Raw genomic sequence first — 21085 nt, forward strand, 5'->3', positions numbered from 1 at the left:
TACCCGTTACTCAGCTAGTGGAAGTGCGAAGGAGAGTCTTTAACACTGACAGTTTTTGGCGGATTGTGGGCGTTAAAGTGGGCGTGGCAAAAAGTTTTTTGGCAAATCGATAGAAATTTACAAGACTAATACAAAAAAGAAAAAATATAAAACCATTTTTCAAATGTGTGGGCGCGGCAGCTTTGGGCAGTTTGTGGGCGTGGCAAAAAGTTTTTCTGCAGATCGATAGAAATTTACAATACTAATAAAAAAGTAAAAAATATATCAAAACATTTTTTAAAATTGTGGGCGTATCAGTTTTGGCCGCTTTGTGGGCGTTAGAGTGGGCGTGGCAACATGAGTCAACAAACTAGCGCTGCGTCTATGTCTCTGGAGTCTGTATGCTTAATCTCATTTTAGCTTTTGTAGTTCCTAAGATCTCGACGTTCATACGGACAGGCGGACATACCCATATCGACTAGGCTATTGATCCTGATTTAGAATATATATACTTTATATGGTCGGAAACGCTTCCCTTTGCCTTTTACATACTTTTCAACGAATCTTGTATACCCTTGTACTCTACGAGTAACGGGTATAAATACAAACAATACCAAGCACAATATACCCATTCATACTAAATTATACAGTTACCCAAAGGCTAATGAGCAAGAGGTGGAAAGCCAAATGCAAGATATGCTAAATCAGGTTTTTATACGTACCAGTAACTCACCTTACAGTAGCCCCATCTGGGTAGTCCCAAAGAATCCAGATGCATCAGGGAAACAGAATTTCCGTATTGTAATAGAATACCGAAAATTTAATAGAATCCCATTGGAAGACAGGCACCCAACCCAAACATGCACGTAATCTTAGAAAAACTAGGCAGATGCAAATTCTGTACAACAACAAGGGGTATCCACCAGATCGAAATGGATTCCGACTCAGTTTCAAAGACAGTTTTTTTTACCAATTGAAAAGGAACTCTTGGCCAGTTTGAAGTTCTACCTAGCCAGCGGCTTCTGCATATGGACAAGTTTACGGTATCCACAGAGCCGGAGTTAGTGGCTAAATCCGTCGACGATAAGCTAAAAATTAAGGTGGACTTAATTACTCGCAATTCTCTGACTAAATACTTTAAAGTTTACCAACTTTTAACTTGGAGTTCCAGCATTATCGAGCTGACTTCAATAATGAGTTTTGGCCGCAATCGATTAGAGTGAGTTGATTCATTCAAAAGACAATTTCAACGATTAGCAGTTTGGCCGTCTGCCGTCATATGTCAGAAATCCCACCTTCGAAGAGAGAAAAGCTTTATTCGTCAAACATCGTTCCTACAAAAACAACATACGGCTTCGACGTGGGCGTGGGCATGGGTCAACAAGCTTTCGCATCGTCTATGTCCCTGGAGTCTACATGCTGAGTCTCAACTTTCTTGAATTATACTTCTATAGTTTATAGTTCCTCAGATCTCGACGTTCATACGGACGGACAGATGGTCATGGCCAGATCGAATCGGCTATTGATCCGGATCAAGAATATGTACTCTACAAGTAACGGGTATAAACAGCATTTAATGGTTTGTGTGTCAAAATTTTATACATTTCAATAGTATTAAAAGATTATTCACATATTATATTAACTATGGGCGTGACAGTTCTGAGCGGTGTTTAAGTTTGTGTGGAAATCTACTGATAAAAGAGTTCGCGGCATCCGGGCCTAAGTCCGAAATTTCTTCGCTCATTTGGACAGACAGGCGGACATCTGAACATTGTCTCGGCTAGTGATGGGGATGAGGAATATATATTCTTATTCTTATTTCATTGGTAACGACACTTAGCGGTAGTTAGTCTGTAAGGAATGTAAAACACAACTGACGCAATCGGTCGGTTATTCGGTTATTCTATTGAATAAAAAAAAATCCGCCCAATGCGCCGGTCAATATTGTTTTAAGTTTTTATAAAAACCTTTACAATAAAGCGCCACCGTGTAACCCAGTGTCAGCATTGTTAATTTGTGAGAGGTTGTAAATTCAATTGTTTACCTCAAAACCCCACGAAAAAGCTATAATGCAACCCTTATAATCTATCTTAAAAAAGCGAAAAACCAAAATAATAATAAAAAAGGTGAAAAATAAAATTTATCAATATTGAATATGATAAATAAATAAGGTACAAATAAGATTCATAAAGACAGACCGAAGATACAGAGCCAAATAAATAAACCAAAATAATAACATATAAATAAATAAACGTTAAAACAACAACTATAGCACCAGCAAAATGACAAACATGCCATTCCTGTCGTACAACAACATTACAAAACTCTTTCACCCCAATACAAACAATTTTCAGCCAAGCAGACATGCAATTTCAGACCTCGATCAATTTTTAACATCCATCGATACAATGCATTTGGTATAGCCAACAACCCCAATATCAAAGTCAACACCTTATTCGAGTATCCACCTGCTCAACCAACCAATACAGCGATCAATACCATGGAACAGTTGATAGCATAGGATGCTTTCGTTAAATCGTTATATCAAGAGAGCGCTGCTTATCAGAAATACATTCCCTATGACTTTTACGAGCCAACCTACGACCATACGGACTATTACCATACGGACATACAATCAAACTGACGAAGACAACCAAAGTTCGCAAACAGTAAACTGCCACAGCAGATTAATACAGATGATACATAAAACGCCCTGTTGAGCTAATAAGCCTTTTTATTATCCTTTTTTGCAAAATAAAAGACGGTTTTGATGGTTGCGAATTCAATCATTTATTTTTCTTCGAGAAATTCGGCAGTCATGCGCATACTTACAGAGTAAGTAGCTAACGCAGCTGACCTGCATAGATAAAGCTGAGCTGCCGTGGACTAATTGTTTTTTTCAATGTTGACAATAACTGTTCATAAATTTAAGTGCTGCTTGTGGTTGCGACCCCCGACATACTTCCTCCATTGGAAGCGTGGTTCTGCAGCTGCATTCCTAAGGGGAAGAAGACACAGCTTATTCACTGCCCGCTTTGTCAATCCTGTTGGTATCATCAGCACAGCAACTCGGGCGACTCCAGCTCAACGACTCTCGCTAAAGGCCATGAGCCCACAAAGAAACTGGGTAAGATCGCTGGGAAGAGCTCCCCGCGTAAGAATATCTGCCAGATTTAAAGCAGTGGGAATGTAGCGTCATTGTAACCGTAAACTCGTGAATTGCAGCCACACGGAATCCACCCGGATCCAAGACAGCACCACAATTGAGTCGCACCAGCAGTAGAATTCAATTTACAGATTTTAGCTATAAGCCGAGCTAGAAGTTCAGCTCCGCTAAGCGCAAGTTTTGGCACGTGGCTTTCAAAGGGGCCACTCGAGATTTTGAACAAAGTAAGTGGCTTCTTCGAGATTGTACCCTAGACGCGACATATACACAGGCTCCATAAGCTTCAATGCTGCCATCGCAAAAATCATGAATCTCTGATTCAGAGCTTGGAAAAAGGTCAATCGTGGGAATATCTTGCCATTCTGAATCTTGGGCCAAAGGACGGCTTTCGTCCCAGGAAAACTTTTCCTTGCACAGCAGCTGAAAAAAAACTTGGACTTTGATTTCTGGGCCAAGCAAACCCAGAGGATCGTGGAACCGAGAGATTGCTGATAAAACTGAACGTCGGCAAGGCCTTGATGTTGATCGAAACATTGAAAATGAAAACGACAGCTGATCAGACACCGGATCCCAGGCGAGGCCTAGCGGTTTTGTAAAATCACCATTATCGTCAAACTTCGAGAAGGACTCCTTATTGTCTTTCGAAACTACTTCCAAAACAGGCGTTACACTTGAACACCACTTCCTTAGTTTAAAATTGCCTTTGGACAAATTGCCTTTGGACACCCACTGGAAATGTCGCCTCCATAAATAACTGATGCATGGACCTCACAGCTAGGTTGTGAGCAGGTTTCGTACCATTCGACACAGTATCCAACTTAAACACGCACAGAATCTCTCCACACTGAAAGTGGTTATACTCAGGCGAAACCACACACCGGTACATTTTACAGATGTCTCCTGTGATTGCAACTGGATCCGAGCGAAAACGAAGAAGAATCTGGAATAGTTTTGGATAAATCACTGGACCAGCCATCAGAACATCGTTTAAGGAGTATCCTGAAGAAGTTGAAGCCAATCCATCAAAAACGACGCGAACCTTTGAGGTGGTGCAGTCCTCTTTCATGACACAATGAAGAGGCAATAAATACCGACAGGAATTGGATTCTTCTGTCGGAACTTCCGAAATATGTCCCATTTTCAAGTACTTCTCAATGAAAGTCTTGTATTTGTTGACATAAAGATTTTTGGCAAATCGAGACAAAATTACAGGAAAACAAGAGAGAACGCTATAGACGAGTTCCCCGACTATCTGATACCCGTTACTCAGCTAGTGGAAGTGCGAAGGAGAATCTTCAACACTGACAGTTTTTGTCGGTTTCAGGGCGTTAGAGTGGGCGTGGCAAAAAGTTTTTTGACAAATCGTTAGAAATTTACAAGACTAATACAAAAATGAAAAAATATCAAAACAATTTTCAAAAGTGTGGACGTGGCAGTTTTGGGCGGTTTGTGGGCGTTAGAGTGGGCGTGGCAACATGAATCGACAAACTTGCGCTGCGTCTATGTCCCTGGAGTCCGTATGTTTAATCTCAACTTTCTAGATCTCGACGTTCATACGGACAGACGGACAGACGGACGGACAGACGGACGGACAGACGAACATGGCCAGATCGACTCGGCTACTGATCCTGATCAAGAATATATATACTTTATATGGTCGGAAACGCTTCCTTCTGCCTGTTACATACTTTTCAACGAATCTAGTATACCCTTTTACTATACGAGTAACGGGTATAAAAATATAGAGAAAACTCGGGAACAGGGTTTCGTCAAACTTACCCTACTTTAATCCGGAGCGATGAGATCTCGACGCGTTGGATCCTGGGTGTTGCTACATATATATAGTGATGGAGTTATACATACATATACCTTCGTGCACCAATAATTCTAACCGAACAATAATAAGATATACACAAACAAATAAAAAAAAATACACTAAGTGAAGGTCATCTTTCTTTAGATATATATAAGGTTGTCAAATATCTCCCTTCCGCCTTTTTATCTTTTGAATTTCGCGGCTATGTACAAAGCGCTACTCGTATCTGGCAATACTATACATAATTTGAAAGGTCTTGACATAACCTACAAAACGACGCTATGCATGATTAGTTTGGATATTGCGTTCAACAGTTATAGACGTGTAAACATGGAGTTCACTAACGCCGAAATTCGCGCTATTTTAAAGTTTTCCTTCGTTAAAGGCAAATCCGCTAGAGAAACGTTCCGTGAGATTAATGGTGTTTTGGGGGATGGTACTCTATCACTTCGAACCGCGGAGGAATGGTTTCGACGATTCAGAGCCGGTGAAAACGACACCGTGGATAAGCCAGCCGGCGGAAGACCTGTGACGACAAATACCGATCAAATCATGGAATACATCGAGTTAGACCGGCATGTGGCATCTCAACTTTCTACCTTTTGTAGTTCCTGAGATCTCGACGTTCATACGGACAGACAGACGGACAGACGGACGGACAGACGGACATGGCCAGATCGACTCGGCTATTGATCCTGATCAAGAATATATATACTTTATATGGTCGGAAACGCTTCCTTCTGCCTGTTACATACTTTTCAACGAATCTAGTATACCCTTTTACTCTACGAGTAACGGGTATAAAAAAAAATCTGAAAAAATATGACAAAAAATATGACAAGATTTTTTAAAAGTGTGGGCGTGGCAGCTTTGGTCGGTTTCTGGGCGTTAGAGTGGGCGTGGCAACATGGGTCAATAAACTTGCGCTGCGTCTATGTCTCTGGAGTCCTCATGCTTATACATTACAAAACACCCACTATTAATGCCAAGCAAGCCGTTTGTATTTCACTCATTATTTGAATGTTACGTTTTCGCGATTAAGATACAGGGTCATCAATGCCAGAAAGATCGCTCGCAGCAGCACAATTCGGCGCATTTGGATGCATTACAATCAGAGAGGTCGTCAGCCAACAAAGGCTCGACGAGGAGTGTGCACGGAATTGATTTGCGAATTTCGAAATTCGTTGGCGCGTCGCTCAAGACCCCGGCGGATCAGATGCGAAACGACGACAACAAGCAACAAATTGTAAACCAATTGTAAGCCCTTCACATATGGATCGTCGCGGGCCGTGAAATACGATCCTCTTTTGTCAAGGTTGTCCGTCAAACATTATGTCAGCACGCCCTCGCAGTTGAATTAATATCATATTTTTTATTGATTAAGGATTAATTGATTAATATTTTCTTGGCTAGTGCAATATGTAATACAAAAAAATAAAAGCCAGTAAAGGGGCGCGCACTATATGTAGGGTGCTTTTAGACAGTGACTCGGAACTGTCATACATCTCGGAACGGTGCATTCAAGCACTCGGGCTGGCACGCTGGCCTTCACGAATTCTTGTATCTGGAATCTCGTTGATCAAGGCGGAAACAACTTAAGACTTCAGCACCCTGGAGTTGCAGTCAAGAATCTCAGATAACAAAATGCTAGTACGGGCCCACGTTTTGAGTAAAATCACTTCTACATTAGCCAGACCCCTCGGCACTGAAGGTGTTCGACGGCTTCGAACTTGCCTATTCGGAGTATCAATCACTAGCTCCCATTGATATCCATTTGGGAGGCGACTAAGTTTGGTCAGTTTTCACGGGCTAAAAATGTTCGACAGCCAGGGCAACATCATCGCCATTTCCACAATTTTTGGTTGGGTCATCTCATCAACAATGACCACTAATTCATCGTCTGCTACAACTTTGCATACCGATATTGATATCGACGCCACCCGTCGACACTTTTGGGAGTTGGAGGATGTTAACCAATACACACATCAAAAACCAGATAATGACAAGGTTAAGTAACATTTTGTCAACACACCCTCGCGGGACGCCAAAGGGCACTACATCTTTGTACTGCCGTTCAAAACTCCTAGCCAACAGATCTCAGACACACTACAAGGACTACACGATTCCGAGTTGTAGAAGGCCGTCTGAAACCAAGCTCTGATCTGTATGCACATTATGTTAAGTTTATGCGTGACTATTTGAATCTTAGCCACATGCAAAAGTTATCGCCCGAGGAAATCGACCAGAAACACAGCTTTTATTTGCCACATCACCCTGTGATTACTCAAAAACTTAGGGTGGTCTTTGACGGCTTCTTTAAGGACACAATTTAAAGCTGTCTAAACAACGCTCTGCATATTGGACCGAGTATCCGAGAAACTTGTTTACCATTTGTATATATTTCAGAAAGTCCAAGTTTGTGTTTTCTGCAGACATTGTTAAAATGTATAGTCAAGTCTGAGTGGCTGCCAATCATTGCGATTATCAGCGTATCATGTGAAGAGAAATATCATATACCTATCGAACTGTCAATAGTAACATACGGAACATCTAACCCACCATTTTTAGCAGTAAGGGTAATAGATCAGCTGGCTCACGACCATCAACACGAGTTTCCTACAGCTGCAAGTATACTCAAGAAGGAGTTTTACGTAGATGATGTACTCCCTGGAGTACGGAAGAATAACTTCTCAATATTCGACATGAACTGATACAACTGCTGAAACACGCAGGCATGGAGCTTAGCAAATGGGTCACAAACTCATCATGCATTCGCACGGAAATTGCTGAAACTAATGAGGACGGCCAAGGCAAGGGTAATGCTTCGTCAGCAAAGAATGATATCCAGAAGATAACACTTTATCCTACTCAGTTTGCCTCACATCAAATGCGAATAGCACAAAACGGCAAGTGCCGCAAGAACTCAATGTTCTGCGCCAACTACGTTTGCCACGCTTTCTACACAACAAAAAGGAACAAATTGAGTTACCCGGATTTTTGGATGCAGCCATCAAAGCATATTCTGCAATCGCCTACAGTCGAAAAGTACAGGAAGATGGCACTATGGCACTTTCTCCATTAAAGCAACAATTGTTACCGCGCCTCGAGCTATGCGGCGCTTTGCTTGTAAGTCGACTCATCGTGTTGATTAAGGCTGCTCTGCAGCATAAGAAGATCGAAGCTCACGCTGGTGCGACCTAACAGCATAAACAATCGGAACTTAAAACGTTTTTAGCAAATAGGACATCAAAAATTCTCCATGCTATTCCACGAAATACATGTCATCATGTATCAGACCTGCTCAATTTTGAACTTTGGTGGACGGGGCATGCGGTACAGTTAAAATCCTCAAGGTTCTGTTCTTCTCTTTCGGAAAATCACGAACAAGAAGAGATGAAAACTTTGTCTTTGAGCACACATCAAGAACCATCGGATACCCCACTAGAATTTCTGTTTCAGCGTATCTCGTCAACACTAGTTCGCATCGTAGCTTACGTCTTACGCATCATCAAACAAACAAGGACACCCGCTTCAGGCTCGCGTACATGCCTCTAACTACTGACCATTGATGAAATTCACATCGCTCGCATCATTTGTTTTCGACAGGCCCAGAGTTTCTTTAATGAGAATCGTAACTTTATATTGAATAAAAAGAATTGTCCTCAATTGTATGCAAGGATGACATTTTTAGAGTTGGATGCAGATCAGGCAACTCGCAGCTACCGCAGATGTCAAACATCCTATTTTGCTGCTAAAGTCACATCGCATCACAAAGATGATTCTAGAGCATGAACACTGGGCAAACCTATATCCAAGAGATTCTGCACTGTTTGTCACTGTACGGCAAAAATATTGGATCTTTGACGCGCGCAACCTAGTAGGAAAGCTGGTTCACGACATACATACAACGCACACATACTTCAAATGTTCATGGCTGATCTACCGAGCAATCGAATCACAGAGGCACTGCCATTTCAGCACTAAGGAAGTGATTACGCTGATGTCTTCGTCGTTATATGGCACTTCGAGAAAATACTCTTTAATCTTCAGCGACAATGGCACAAATTTTGTGGGTGCAAAATGAGTTTTAGATGACATTTTTTACCTACTCCAGTTGCAGCACCATAAACACACCGTTGCACAGTCGTTGGCTAACGACGGAATCAAAGGAGTTTCATACCACCACATTCACCACAATCGGTCGACCATCCACTTGCGTTCCAGAGGGAGACCTAAGTCATTTGACAATTAATCGCTTGGATTATTGACAGCATTACAATCCATGTACCAAGGATTTTGGAAAAGATGGCACCAAGAATATTTAACAACATTGCAAGAACGCCACAAGTGGAACAATAAGAAATCCAATATCTGCAGACAACGTGGCACTGGTCAAGGATTCTAATCAGCCACCAGCCGCTTGGCTCTGAAAAACAATTACATTGGCTTAAGACGGAAACATACGTCACATAACGATATACCTGATGAGTTCGCCGGCGTTAATAAAAATACGCTTTTAATAGCGACCGAAATAAGTACGCAGAAATTTGTAGTGTTTAATATTTATTTTTACTGAAACTTTGTGAAGACCTAGCACATTTTTCGGAAAATTGGTCAATAAAGAGTTGGCATCACTATCTTCCTTGGAGACGGTTCAGAAATTTTCAATGTAAATTTAATTGGCAGACGTCATATTTTTATTCCAGCTTATTGGTCGAAATACTTCCAAGACATAGCGAAAATCTGCGGCAGCGCTGCGCCAAATATCCAAGGCAGAGCAAATTAACCAAAGCAGCGCTTAAACAACCAAAGCAGCGAAGAATTAGGTAGAGCAGCGGCAGCGCAGCTCCACATAACCAAAACGGCCGCAGCACTACGAACAGCGCAGTTGCAAATAACTCAAACGAGGTTTGCCATGACGTCACAAAATTGCCAAAACCTCGTGTGCTAATTTGGGGTGGGATTTTCTTCTGCTATAAACATGCAGGAATTTTCTCCAAACAATATATCTTATATAAGAAGGCACTGGCACTAAATAGGCACTGAAAAAAAATTTGTTTATAAATTGTTCATAAGAAAATGAGCAATTTTATACCTGGCCACTTTTAATTCACAGAAATTAATTTTATGCGTATGTTTGCCGGTTTTTAACTGATATTATTATATTGAAATGTATTTTTATACATTAAGTTCAGTATATAATATTTTCAGCAAAATATATAAATTTATTTCACGCACTTGACTTGAACTTAATTGGTAGGCTGCTGTTCTTAGAGTAAGCTGTACTCAACTAGGCCTAGGCATATATCAAAGCCGAGCATGCGACAACGGCAAGTGCAGCCGAAGTCGACAAACATGCGTGGGTGTCGGCACGCACAAACGATGCGCTAGCTTTTTCAAAGTGACCGAATTAAAGATAAGCCACACTTAAGCTAATTGCTTTCGGAACTAGCAAAAGGGGAAAGAGAAAAGAAACAAATGCCCCTGTAGGAAATTGGACACTACACCGCAGTTAATGCTGCAGAGAGTCTTTTAAATAATATACACCTATTGATTTACCCGACTCATTAATCAGTTCGTAATACGTACAACTTAATTTCTTTTCAACCTTAGCTGGAATGAACACAGGTGCTAGCTTGGCGTTGAATCTTTTCCCTGCATTGCTTTGGGCAAAGTTTCTAGCATACACGTTGGCTCCCACACTGAATTGTATTGGTCGGCAGCGTAGATTATCAGTGCAAGCGGTAACGTCGTGAGATATAGCGACTGTCCCTTTAGCTTTTGCTCTAGCAATCTGAGTCACGTCCTGCTGTTTAAGAGAAGTATCGTCAGACAGCAGATTAGGTTTTCGAAGACGCTCGTAATCTTGACCATTTAATATCATGTTTTGGCCAAACGCCAAGAAATAGGGCGAGAATCCAGTGCTGCGGTGAACACAGGCTCTTAATGAACCACTAATTTCGTTGAGATGGTTATCTCAATTCGAATGGTCATTACCAATATATGCTCGAATTGCCGCAAGAACTGATCTATTTAGCCTTTCACTGGCGTTCGCCTGTGGCGAATAGACAGCTGTACACATATGATTAATGTCCAATCGTGTTAAGAACGATTAAAAAAAAAAACAGATTTGAATTGAGAACCGTTATCGGTTAGTACTACCTCGGGTACCCCAAAAACGTAAAAGAAGTAATTCTCTAAATAGTCACAAATCCGGTTCGAAGTAAAATTCTTTAAAGGATGTGTGGCAACTCTCAGCAGCTTAATATAGTGTTACCGAACTCGATAGCTTGCACGAGCATCGAGATCGAGAGAGGCCTTCTCTAGGCGCTTCTATCATCACCATTCTCGAAGACCACGGCATCCTTCGCGGCTTCTTAGCTTTTGCCTTGTATACGATTTGTTATAATTAAAATACAGTAAACTGAATAAATACTAGAACTTATTTCTGTGTACGATACACGTTAAATTGGTGACCCCGACGTGATTCACTATATTCATACACTCGAAAATCTGCATAAATTTTAACAACCAACGACGCCATGGAAGACGACGCCGACGTTTTTCACGATCCCGTTGCTCGTGTTCCCGACGCTGCAATCAACCACGTGGCTGTAAAAATACCACCGTTTTGGCCCGAGCACCCCGAATTATGGTTGTCTGTCATCAATCGAAGCACCAGTTTTGGCGCGAATTTCCGACGCAGTCGTCAACCAGCCAAGTGTAGGCAAATACGAAAATTTAAAATCTTGCATTCTGGAACGCTTCTGTGAAAGGGAACAGAAGAAAATCCAGAAGTTAATATCGGAGATCGACCTTCGTGATAAGCGTCCTTCGCAATTGCTTAATGAGTTAAGCTCGCCCGCCGCAAATAAAGTTAACGAAAGCTTCTTAAAAGCACTTTTGATGCAGCGCTTACCAACGCAAGTGCAAACTATCTTGCAGGTATCGGACGCCAGCCTATCAGACTTGGCTAAGTTGGCAGATAAAGTAGTTGATGTTGGCGACTTTCACAATGTACGCACGGTTGACTACAGTTCTAAGTCTTTGCCACCCCGCAACACTGATGTTGGCGACCGTTTAGAACGCATCGAGCAACAGCCAACCATGCTCTTTTTCGTCACAAACAAAAAAATAACGCTGTCTTCGAATTCGGGAGGCAAGTTTGAAGAGTGCCACTGCACAATTGCCCGCCTCAGCATCAGCGACAGCTTTTCCAAAATAAACTTCCTAATCGACACCGGCGCCGACATTTCAAAAATACAAACCTATATAGAAAAAAAAAATAACATTATCACTCGGACTAAGGCGAAATTTTGTTTGGACTTTCGTGATAGCTAACGTCAATTGCGCTATCATTGGATCCGATTCAATACTTCGATTTGCTCGTTGACGTAAGCGACGTAAACTTATCAATCGAGCAACGCTTTCTGAATCGACCTGTGACACGCCTAAGCATGAAATAGCTCGGATTTTATCCTACGATGCGTGCAACCAATACGCCAAGCTACTTCACGAATATCGAGATCTCGAAACGATCAATTTAAGCAGGCTGTTAATAACATCAAAAGTAACCCATTTTATCACGACAAACGGCCCGCCCACTCACGCTCGTGCACGACGACTGGCAGCAGACAAACTCAAAGCAGCGCTTTTGGATAAAGGAATATGTCGTCCCTCAAAGAGCAACTGGTCAAGCCCTTTACACTTGGTAAAGAAAGCGAACGGAGAATGGCGTCCATCCGGAGACTACCGAGCTCTAAACAACGTAACAGTGCCTGATCGATATCCGATTCCGTACATACTGGATGTAACGAGTATTCTATACGGTAAGACTATATTTTCTAAAATCGACCTGCAAAAAGCATATCACCAGATCCCTGTCGAGCCGCAAGATATTCCCAAAACAGCCATTATCACGCCTTTTGTGTTACTTGAATTCTTGTACATGACGTTCGGCTTGCGAAATGTAGCGCAGACTTTTCAGCGGTACATAAACGACGTCATACAGGGCCTCGATTTTGCTTTCGCATACATCGATGACATTTAGATCGCTTCAGAGTCCGCAGCGCAACACGAGACGCACCTCCGCATAGTCCACAACCGCCTCCGAAAGGCACAACTCCCCGTGAACTTCGAGAAGTGTCAGTTCGGAAAGGCGCAACTCACGTTCCTGGGTCATGACATCAGCCAACACGGTTTAAAACCATCTGAATCTAAAGTGGAAACCATTCGTCACTTTAAAAAACCGCTTTTCGCTAAGGATCTGAAAAAGTTTCTGGGTATGATCAACTTCTATCGGCCGTTTATCCCACGTGCTGCTGATAATCAACACATACTCCAGACACTTGTTACACTGAAGGTAACAAAAAAAAAGGCCAGAACTGCGATACTCTGGTCTACAGAAGCCGATCACGCGTTCGACGACTGTAAACTATATGGCACCAAATTCTCAAGTAACGTTGACCACTGATGCATCGGACGACGCTATGGGTGCCGTGTTACATTCGATCGTCAACGGACAAACACAGCCACCTTCTTTCTTCTCCAAGAAATTTTCATCGGCGCAAAAGAAGTACAGCGCCTACGATAGAGAGCTCACCGCTATTTATCAGGCCATTCTGCATTTCAAGTACGCACTGGAGGGCAGAAATTTTGTAATCTTCACCGACCATAAGCCGCTGATGTTCGCTTTCATTGAAAACAGTGAGAAATCATCACCTCGACGCGCCCGGCAGCTGGATTTTATTAGCCAATTCTGCACCAACATTCAGCACATCTCGGGAGAGAAAAACAACGTCGCTGACCTTCTCTCACGCATCGACGCCATCAAACACATCGATTTTGACGAGAAGGAACTAGAACAGGAAAAGCGATGACGAACTACAATCTCTGCTCAAGTCTGACCCAGAAAATACCATATCACTATCGAAATTGTTTATTCCAGGCTCAAACAAAAATTGTACTGCCACGTTAACAATAAACAGGTGCCCAGTTGCCTACGCCCAACGGTAGTCCAAGGCCTGCACTCGATATGCCATCCAGGACTTAAGGCATGGCAAAGGATGTCGACAAAATCGTACGATCTTGTATCCCGTGCCAAAAAGCCAAAGTCCAGCGTCACACCAAATCGCCACTTGAAGAGTATGCCACCTGCGACGCTCGCTTCGAGCACATCAATATAGATATTGTTGGCCCACTGCCCTCTTCGAACAGATATCGATACTGTCTTACGTGCATCGATCGCTTCTCACGAAAAAAAGCTGCCATAAAATGTTCTGATCCAATCAACTGGAACACTGCATTGCACCTCATCCTACTAGAACTACGCACCACGATCAAAGACGACATCGGGTTAATTCCATCCGAAATGGTGTACGGCACAACACTGCGATTTCCTGGCGGTTTTTTTCATCAAGCTCTAAAAATCGCACCTAGTCTGCGTTCACCGAGGCTCTTCAGCTGCTGCCAGCTACTAAGCCAGTGCACCATCACACCCCTCAAGAGTTTATCCACCCCGATCTAAATCAATGCAAACACGTCTTCGTCAGAGTGGATCGAGTTAAAACTCTGATAGAACCTAACTACGAAGGTCCGTTCGAAGTAATAGCGAAACACGACAAATACTTTACTCTCAAAGGTCGCACAAAGGACAATAATGTTTCTATCGACCGTCTTAAACCAGCATACATCTTCAAAGAAGAACCTCCTCGAATACAGGAACAAAGGAAAACACCAATCGCTCAACCTGCCACGCAGGTATCGAGACTTAGACGACGAGTCATACTCCCAGCGAGATACCTTTCCCAACTGGTACTCTAGGAGGGGGTACTGTGGCAACTCTCAGCAGCTTAATATAGTGTAACCGAACTCTATAGCTCGTTCTCGACAACCACGGCATCCTCCGCGGCTTCTTAGCGTTTGCCTTGTACACGATTCGTTATAATTAAAATAAAGTAAACTAAATAAATACTACAACTTATCTCTGTGTACGATACACATTAAAGATGTAAGAAATGAAATTTAGTATGATGGTCAACGATGATAAGAAGTCCTTTCTTTGATCTGGGGTAAGGTCCCAGCAGATCAATATATAGTTTCTGAAACGCTCCATCTGAGGTCATTGGTTTACCCATAGGTGGTCGCAAAACAGTATTTGGGTTTTTTGTAGACCTACAAACAGAACAAACCGATACGTAAGTACGTTTTGAGTCACCATTCCTGGCCAAAACAGATATCTCTTCAGCTTTTCTATTAATTTACCTGTGCCACAGTGAGCTGCATCGGGTGAATTATCTGCACGATAGAGAATATCTTCAGTGAGAGCTGTTGGAATCCATAATTTCTTCTTGCGTTGCATCACCAGTTGCGTGTTGCGTGCGCTTATATACAAAATTATCGCTAACTTTTAAATCAGGCAACTTAAGCTGATTTTCTTGTACGCGTCTAATGAGATCTTGGTACTCGATTGAGTTAAACTCTTTCGATGTTAAGTCTAGTATCGGACCGATATCATTAAGTTCATTTACGTACGGTTCATCGCGTCTAGATAGAGTGTCGGCTACGATATTCTCAGTACCTTTTTGATGACTAATCTCCAACAAATAATCCTGCAGATAGATTGCCCATCGAGCTAATCTTCCTGTTAGATCTTTTTGCGCCATTAACCATTTGAGCGGGGCGTGATCGGTAATTACCGGATTACGGCTAGGCACTCAAGCTCAGTGACAGTGTAGTTTCTTTGGGCCTTTGACAACTTCTTCGACATAAACGCGATAGGTAGCTCTTCGCCCTCTTCATTCTTTTGAGCTAATACGTAGCCAAGACCATGGGTGCTAGCGTCGCAAATAAGTATGAATGGTTTAGAGAAATCGGGAGACCTAAGCACTGGAGCTGTAGTTAGACTAGATTTCAGTTTCTTGAAAGCTTCTTCTGCGGCTTCATTCCACTCTAAGTATTTTTTTTTTTTGAGAAGCTCAGTTAGTGGAAAGCTAATTGCGGCGTAGTTTTCAACGAATCTCCTATACCAACCTGAGAGTCCTAAAAATCTTCTCAGTTGTTTTACTGATTTGGGAATCGGAAAATCTAAGATAGCGTGAATTTTTCCGATATAGGTTTTCAATTGGCCATCGCCAATTATGAAACCGAGATATTTAATCTCCCGCATGCAAAACTTAGACTTTTGTATATTAATAGTCAAGTTGGCTTTCTGGAGATATAAGGCGACTTCCTTTAAAAGGCACATGTGGGAATTAAAGTCGTCCGACAAAATAAGGAGATCGTCTAAATATACGACTTTTTCCATAAGCCTACTTGCCAAAAAGCATGCTTCATGTCTAGACCAGTTATGTAACGAGCAGGAGGTAGCCGGCTTAAGATGCCGTCGATATGTGGCAGAGGGTATATTTAGTATATTTATTTACGACTCTCGAATCTAAGCAAAAACGCAACTTTTCGCCACGTCTAACTAAAAGATAGTTGCTGCTCCACGGACTGTTGGATTCTTCTATCAAGCATCTTGTTTATTTCCTTAAACATGTCTTTCTCGACGGTTGGTGAGACTGGCCAATGCCTTTGCTTGACAGGGATTGCGTTACCTACATCGATGCTGTGCTCACACAAGTGAGTTCGGCCTAAACCTTCCTGATCGACTGAGGGGAACTAAACGTAAATGAAAAGGCAAGTGGGGGTTTATTCCGGTTTTAATTCAATTTTGTTGGCTCTGTTCTGCGACTTGACTGAAGTCTGTTTGAGCACCACTATCTACGGTAATTACTTTGGATGCGACAAGTGGGTTCTGTTTGCCGCATCCCTCTGGTAGTTTTCCTGAGGGTTACAGGTCAGACATTTGGGCTTGAAGGTATTCTTAGTCCCACAACCGTAACAAAAGATGGTTCTCTGTTCTAAACAGTCATCGAAACGATGTCCCAGCCTTTCGCAATTCCAGCACATCAATCGCTTGTGTTGAATGGCGTAAACATTCTCGGGAATCTGCTCGTGAGTTCGAATTTCCTACCGAAGACTGGCTAAGTTTGTTATGCCCAAGTGCATAAGCTCATAACGAATTTGAATTATGAATAAGAATTCGTACGAGTGAACGTTCAGAAATTTGCTTGCTAAGTCGGCCTACCACTCTTTCTACAGCGAATTGGAAATCTTTAAAAGATTCCTGATCACCCTGTTTTCGAGAATTGATTAATTCCCAGACGTCAATATCGTCTTCGATATCTTCAAACTTTTTACGAAACTCATTACAGAATGTTTCCCAAGAAAAATTAGGGTTTGAACGGTGGAACCGCCAGAACCAATCATTGGCCCTTCCCGAGAACAATGAGTGTAGATTATCGCATAGAAGCTGATAATCTCTACCCAAGTTCTGGATTGCCAAGGAACGAATTCGGTAGAGAAAGTCCTGTGCTGACATGCCTTCCCTACTGCTATCAAATTTAATCCTCCAGCTTTGAATAACGCTTGAAGCTTTATCCAAAGAGATTTTAGAAGTGTTTCTGGATATATCCATGCTTAAACCATTAAGTGAAGATGATGCAGCTGGAGACACGACGAAAGGTCTATTATTGGGTCTTAAACTTTGATGTGGTTCAACATGTTCTGCTCGGTTTATATTTAGGGCAGCTAGTTGAGCTTGGACCGCATTTTCGAGGTTCCAGGCGAGTAAGCCATTTATGGATTGAAGAAGTCGGTCTTGACTAGCATCGATAGCCTCTCTAACGAGATGAGTGACGTCATCTCTATTCAAAACAGAAGAGCGAGTACCTTCTTTGTTTTTGGATACAACAGATGGACGGGTTTCGATAGGAAGTTCGTCATTATTTCGAATCACAGCTCGAGTATTCATACCCCTCTTAGGAGTTGCTCCTCTACCTCTTTTATTGGTATCTCTGGGATTAACCGAAGAATCTCTAATCGAATTAAGAAAACGTTGAACAGCCTCGCTGACAACCGTAGCGTCTTGGATCTCAATATCCAGTGTATTGTTCAGATAAGTTACCTGGGTTGGAGTCCAAGTAGTTTTGCACTCAGGACATTGCGGGGAAGCTTTAAAGCTGTCTACAACGCAACAAAACGGATCTTGAATGGGGATTTCAAAAGCCACATTTTCATTACTGCGATAAATAATATAAATAATATTTTAATAATATAAAAGTATATCCAACAAATTCATTAAAACTAGTGGTCTGTCGCTTTACAAAATGCCGAAACCTAAAACATAATTTGAGCCAATGTAACGCCAAATGTATAATCAATAAATTGTATCCTTACTGAATTCTAATATATTGTTTTATTGTCCGATTTGTAATAAAAGGTGAGTATCAATCCGGTCAGATTATCCAAATTTTTCTAATAATCTAAATTTTCAAGCTTGACTCTCAAAATCAAATTCAAAGTTACTAAAGATTAACTTTTAAACATGTAGATGTTTTTAGAGACGGTTAAATTTGGTCGACCAATCCAGAAAACTCCGAATTGCAATCGCAATTCAACAATATTAAATCCGTACTCCTCGAGTACAAAACTACTAAAAGGTAAAATTCATATCTTAGGTTCGCTTGGGTTGTTTAAATCGTAAATTTAAATTAAAACCAATATTCCACAAGACGATTTTCCGAGTGTCTTAAAAAAACGTTTGTTACAAAGAAAATCTTGTTTGAAACATAAAATAAATTGAAATTTAATAGGTGGGTTAAGCGAGCAAATAGCCGCGAAGCTAACTAACACATTTATACAGATGTTTTGAGTATAAATATACATACAGGTGCGCCAATTGTGTAGTGTGCAGTCCTTTTACTTTTTTTTTTTTTTTTTAATTCTTCCTAGCTGAGCAGCCAGGGCCATGACAGAGCTCGGCAGTGTGCACTTCTAGCATTTGCTCTAACTAGCTCGACGGATGGGGCGGGGTTCTTGCCTACTCTATAATTCATGGAAGCACCTTTTCACAATACGTTAAGTGCATGGTTTCAAATGAACAAAAATCAACAGGATATGTATAAAAAGATGAAAAAAATATTGTAAGTCCCAATAAAAAAATAGATACCGGATTATAGACAGAAACATTCGGTTCCGGAAAGAGGCACTGCCTCGAGATTTCTAGCACGGAAGGGAGACCAAAACCGTGCAAGTCCTCGCGACCGCACCGGGATGTTTATGCAGGGGAGAAGGTGTAGGAATTAGGTTAACGGAGGCTGTTGCGGGGAAAAGAAATAACGGGGAAGAAAATTCGTCGTGGATAATGTTCAGAATTTGGGCCTTTATTGATAATTAAGAAATAAGTGGTTTTCCCTGGCTGCTGCCCGAAGGAGTAGGGATCGTCAGCTTACGTAGTTCCTGAGTGCTTTCCTATTGGGTCTAAGTCTTGGTTTGGGGCATGGCGAAACCCTTTGCTGGCACGGAAATGCTGCATTCACTGTAAGTTTCTTCGCGCAGGCAAATACACGTCTTTTCTTCGTCGCGACTTGAAATCAAAGGCCCCGTTCTGCAAATCTAGCGATCGCACTTCGACAACGTTTGCCGCAAGCGGGGCCTCGGATCATCGTGCATTGTGTGGTCGATAAGCATATCGATGTATCTGGGCTTGTGTTTTGTTTTGTGGGCTTGTGTCTTGGGAAGCGGGGGGTAAATTTAGCGGGCAAAAAATATACTAACTTTTACGTTTTAAACTTAGTCTAATTAATTAAGAACTTCAGGCGTTGGACTTCGTGTCCGAGACTTATGGGCTAGGCCTACATTCGATATTACAACTATTATTATTATACTATATGAATTATATGAAAGGGATTTGTGGGGACCATGCGTCAGGGTCGTCACAGTGTTCATTATTGTCGATGTTGCACATTCTCTGCAGCCAATTTCCATTATAAGTCGGCTTAATGAAATCGCCTCCTTGTATGCGGATGATAACGCCATGTATTCCGCTTCTGTGCTGCTGAGAGCTTCGCTGCGTTGTTTTTTAGATTTCCACGAAATTGATCCTCCAGCCAGATAGAATACGTATCCTGTGTATGATTTTCGTCACCTCCCCAGTCAGCATCCACGTAACCAATTAGAGGCTCATTGGTAACTTAATAATGCAATTTTAGATCCTTTGTCGATGCCAAATATCTGAGTACGTGTTTTACTCCTGTCCAATGCTCACTGTGGGGATCCTTGTTACGCTGCGCCAATTTAGATACTAAATGTAATATGTCTAGCCTTGATGAAAGCGCCAACCACATGAGTTCACCTATGGCCGCTTGATATACCTGCTCGTTGACTCTTTTGCATCCCTCTTTGTCGCATGTGATTTGAAATCCTGCATCCAGTGGAATTGCAGCTGCTCTACACTCCTTCATACCGTGCAGCTGAAGCAGATTCTCTATATACTTGCTCAGACATAGCATTATCTCGCCTAGTTCGCCTTTTCGCTGAACTTCTAATCCAAGAAACATGTGCATGTCCGTGATCTACACATTTGAAAGATTGAGCGACTTTGCCTTTAATGCTGATAAGATCATTTTTATCTTGGCAAGCTATGATCAGATCGTCAACATATACAAGAATAAGCGAAAGTTGGCTACCACCCATGTTCATGTATAGACATGGCTCGTTTGTTTTCTCCAATTTACGGTTCCATTGTCTGCTAGACTGTTTAAGACCGTAAATGGCCTTCTTTAGCAAAAGCACGCCGTCCGCATGATCTTTGTCTCGGAATCCGAGTGGCTGTTGCATGTACACAGTGTCTGTTAAATCGCTATTTAAATATGCTGTGCAGACATCCCTTTCGTCGTCCGAACTAGAGGTGGGCGCGGGCCTACTTTTTGACGCCCGGCCCGGCACGATCGCGAAACCTAGTCCCAAAAAAAAGCACGAGGCCCGCACGACTTTTTTTGAAAAAGCACGGCCTGGCCAAAGCCAAACACGAAAATTTCAACAAAAAAAAAACCAATGCAATTTTTTTTATTTATAGTATGTCATATACAAAGAAATTTAGTTAAGTCCAATATACTTATTAATTGTCAATTGAAAAAATGAAATGAAAAGAATTATTCACAACATCTGACTATTTTTATTGTACTAACCTTTAGGTACGGAAAACGAATGTAGATCTTTTGCAACCAGTGCGAGCTGTT

General features: G+C 41.8%; 1 protein-coding gene across 1 annotated transcript in view; it reads right to left on the reverse strand.

Annotated features, from left to right (window-relative positions):
• The window catches only part of LOC122618022, a 28993-nt gene extending 15850 nt beyond the window's left edge, over positions 1-13143 (reverse strand). The window contains exons 1-2 of the mRNA XM_043794144.1: positions 13048-13143; positions 12090-12229 (exon numbers count right to left, since the gene is read on the reverse strand). Of these exons, the coding sequence (XP_043650079.1) occupies positions 12090-12229; positions 13048-13143 (236 nt within the window). The remainder of the gene's footprint in view (positions 1-12089; positions 12230-13047) is intronic.
• Positions 13144-21085: the final 7942 nt, after the last annotated feature.

This window comes from Drosophila teissieri, chromosome 3L (genome assembly GCF_016746235.2).
Source record: "Drosophila teissieri strain GT53w chromosome 3L, Prin_Dtei_1.1, whole genome shotgun sequence".
Taxonomy (NCBI): Eukaryota; Metazoa; Arthropoda; class Insecta; order Diptera; family Drosophilidae; genus Drosophila; species Drosophila teissieri.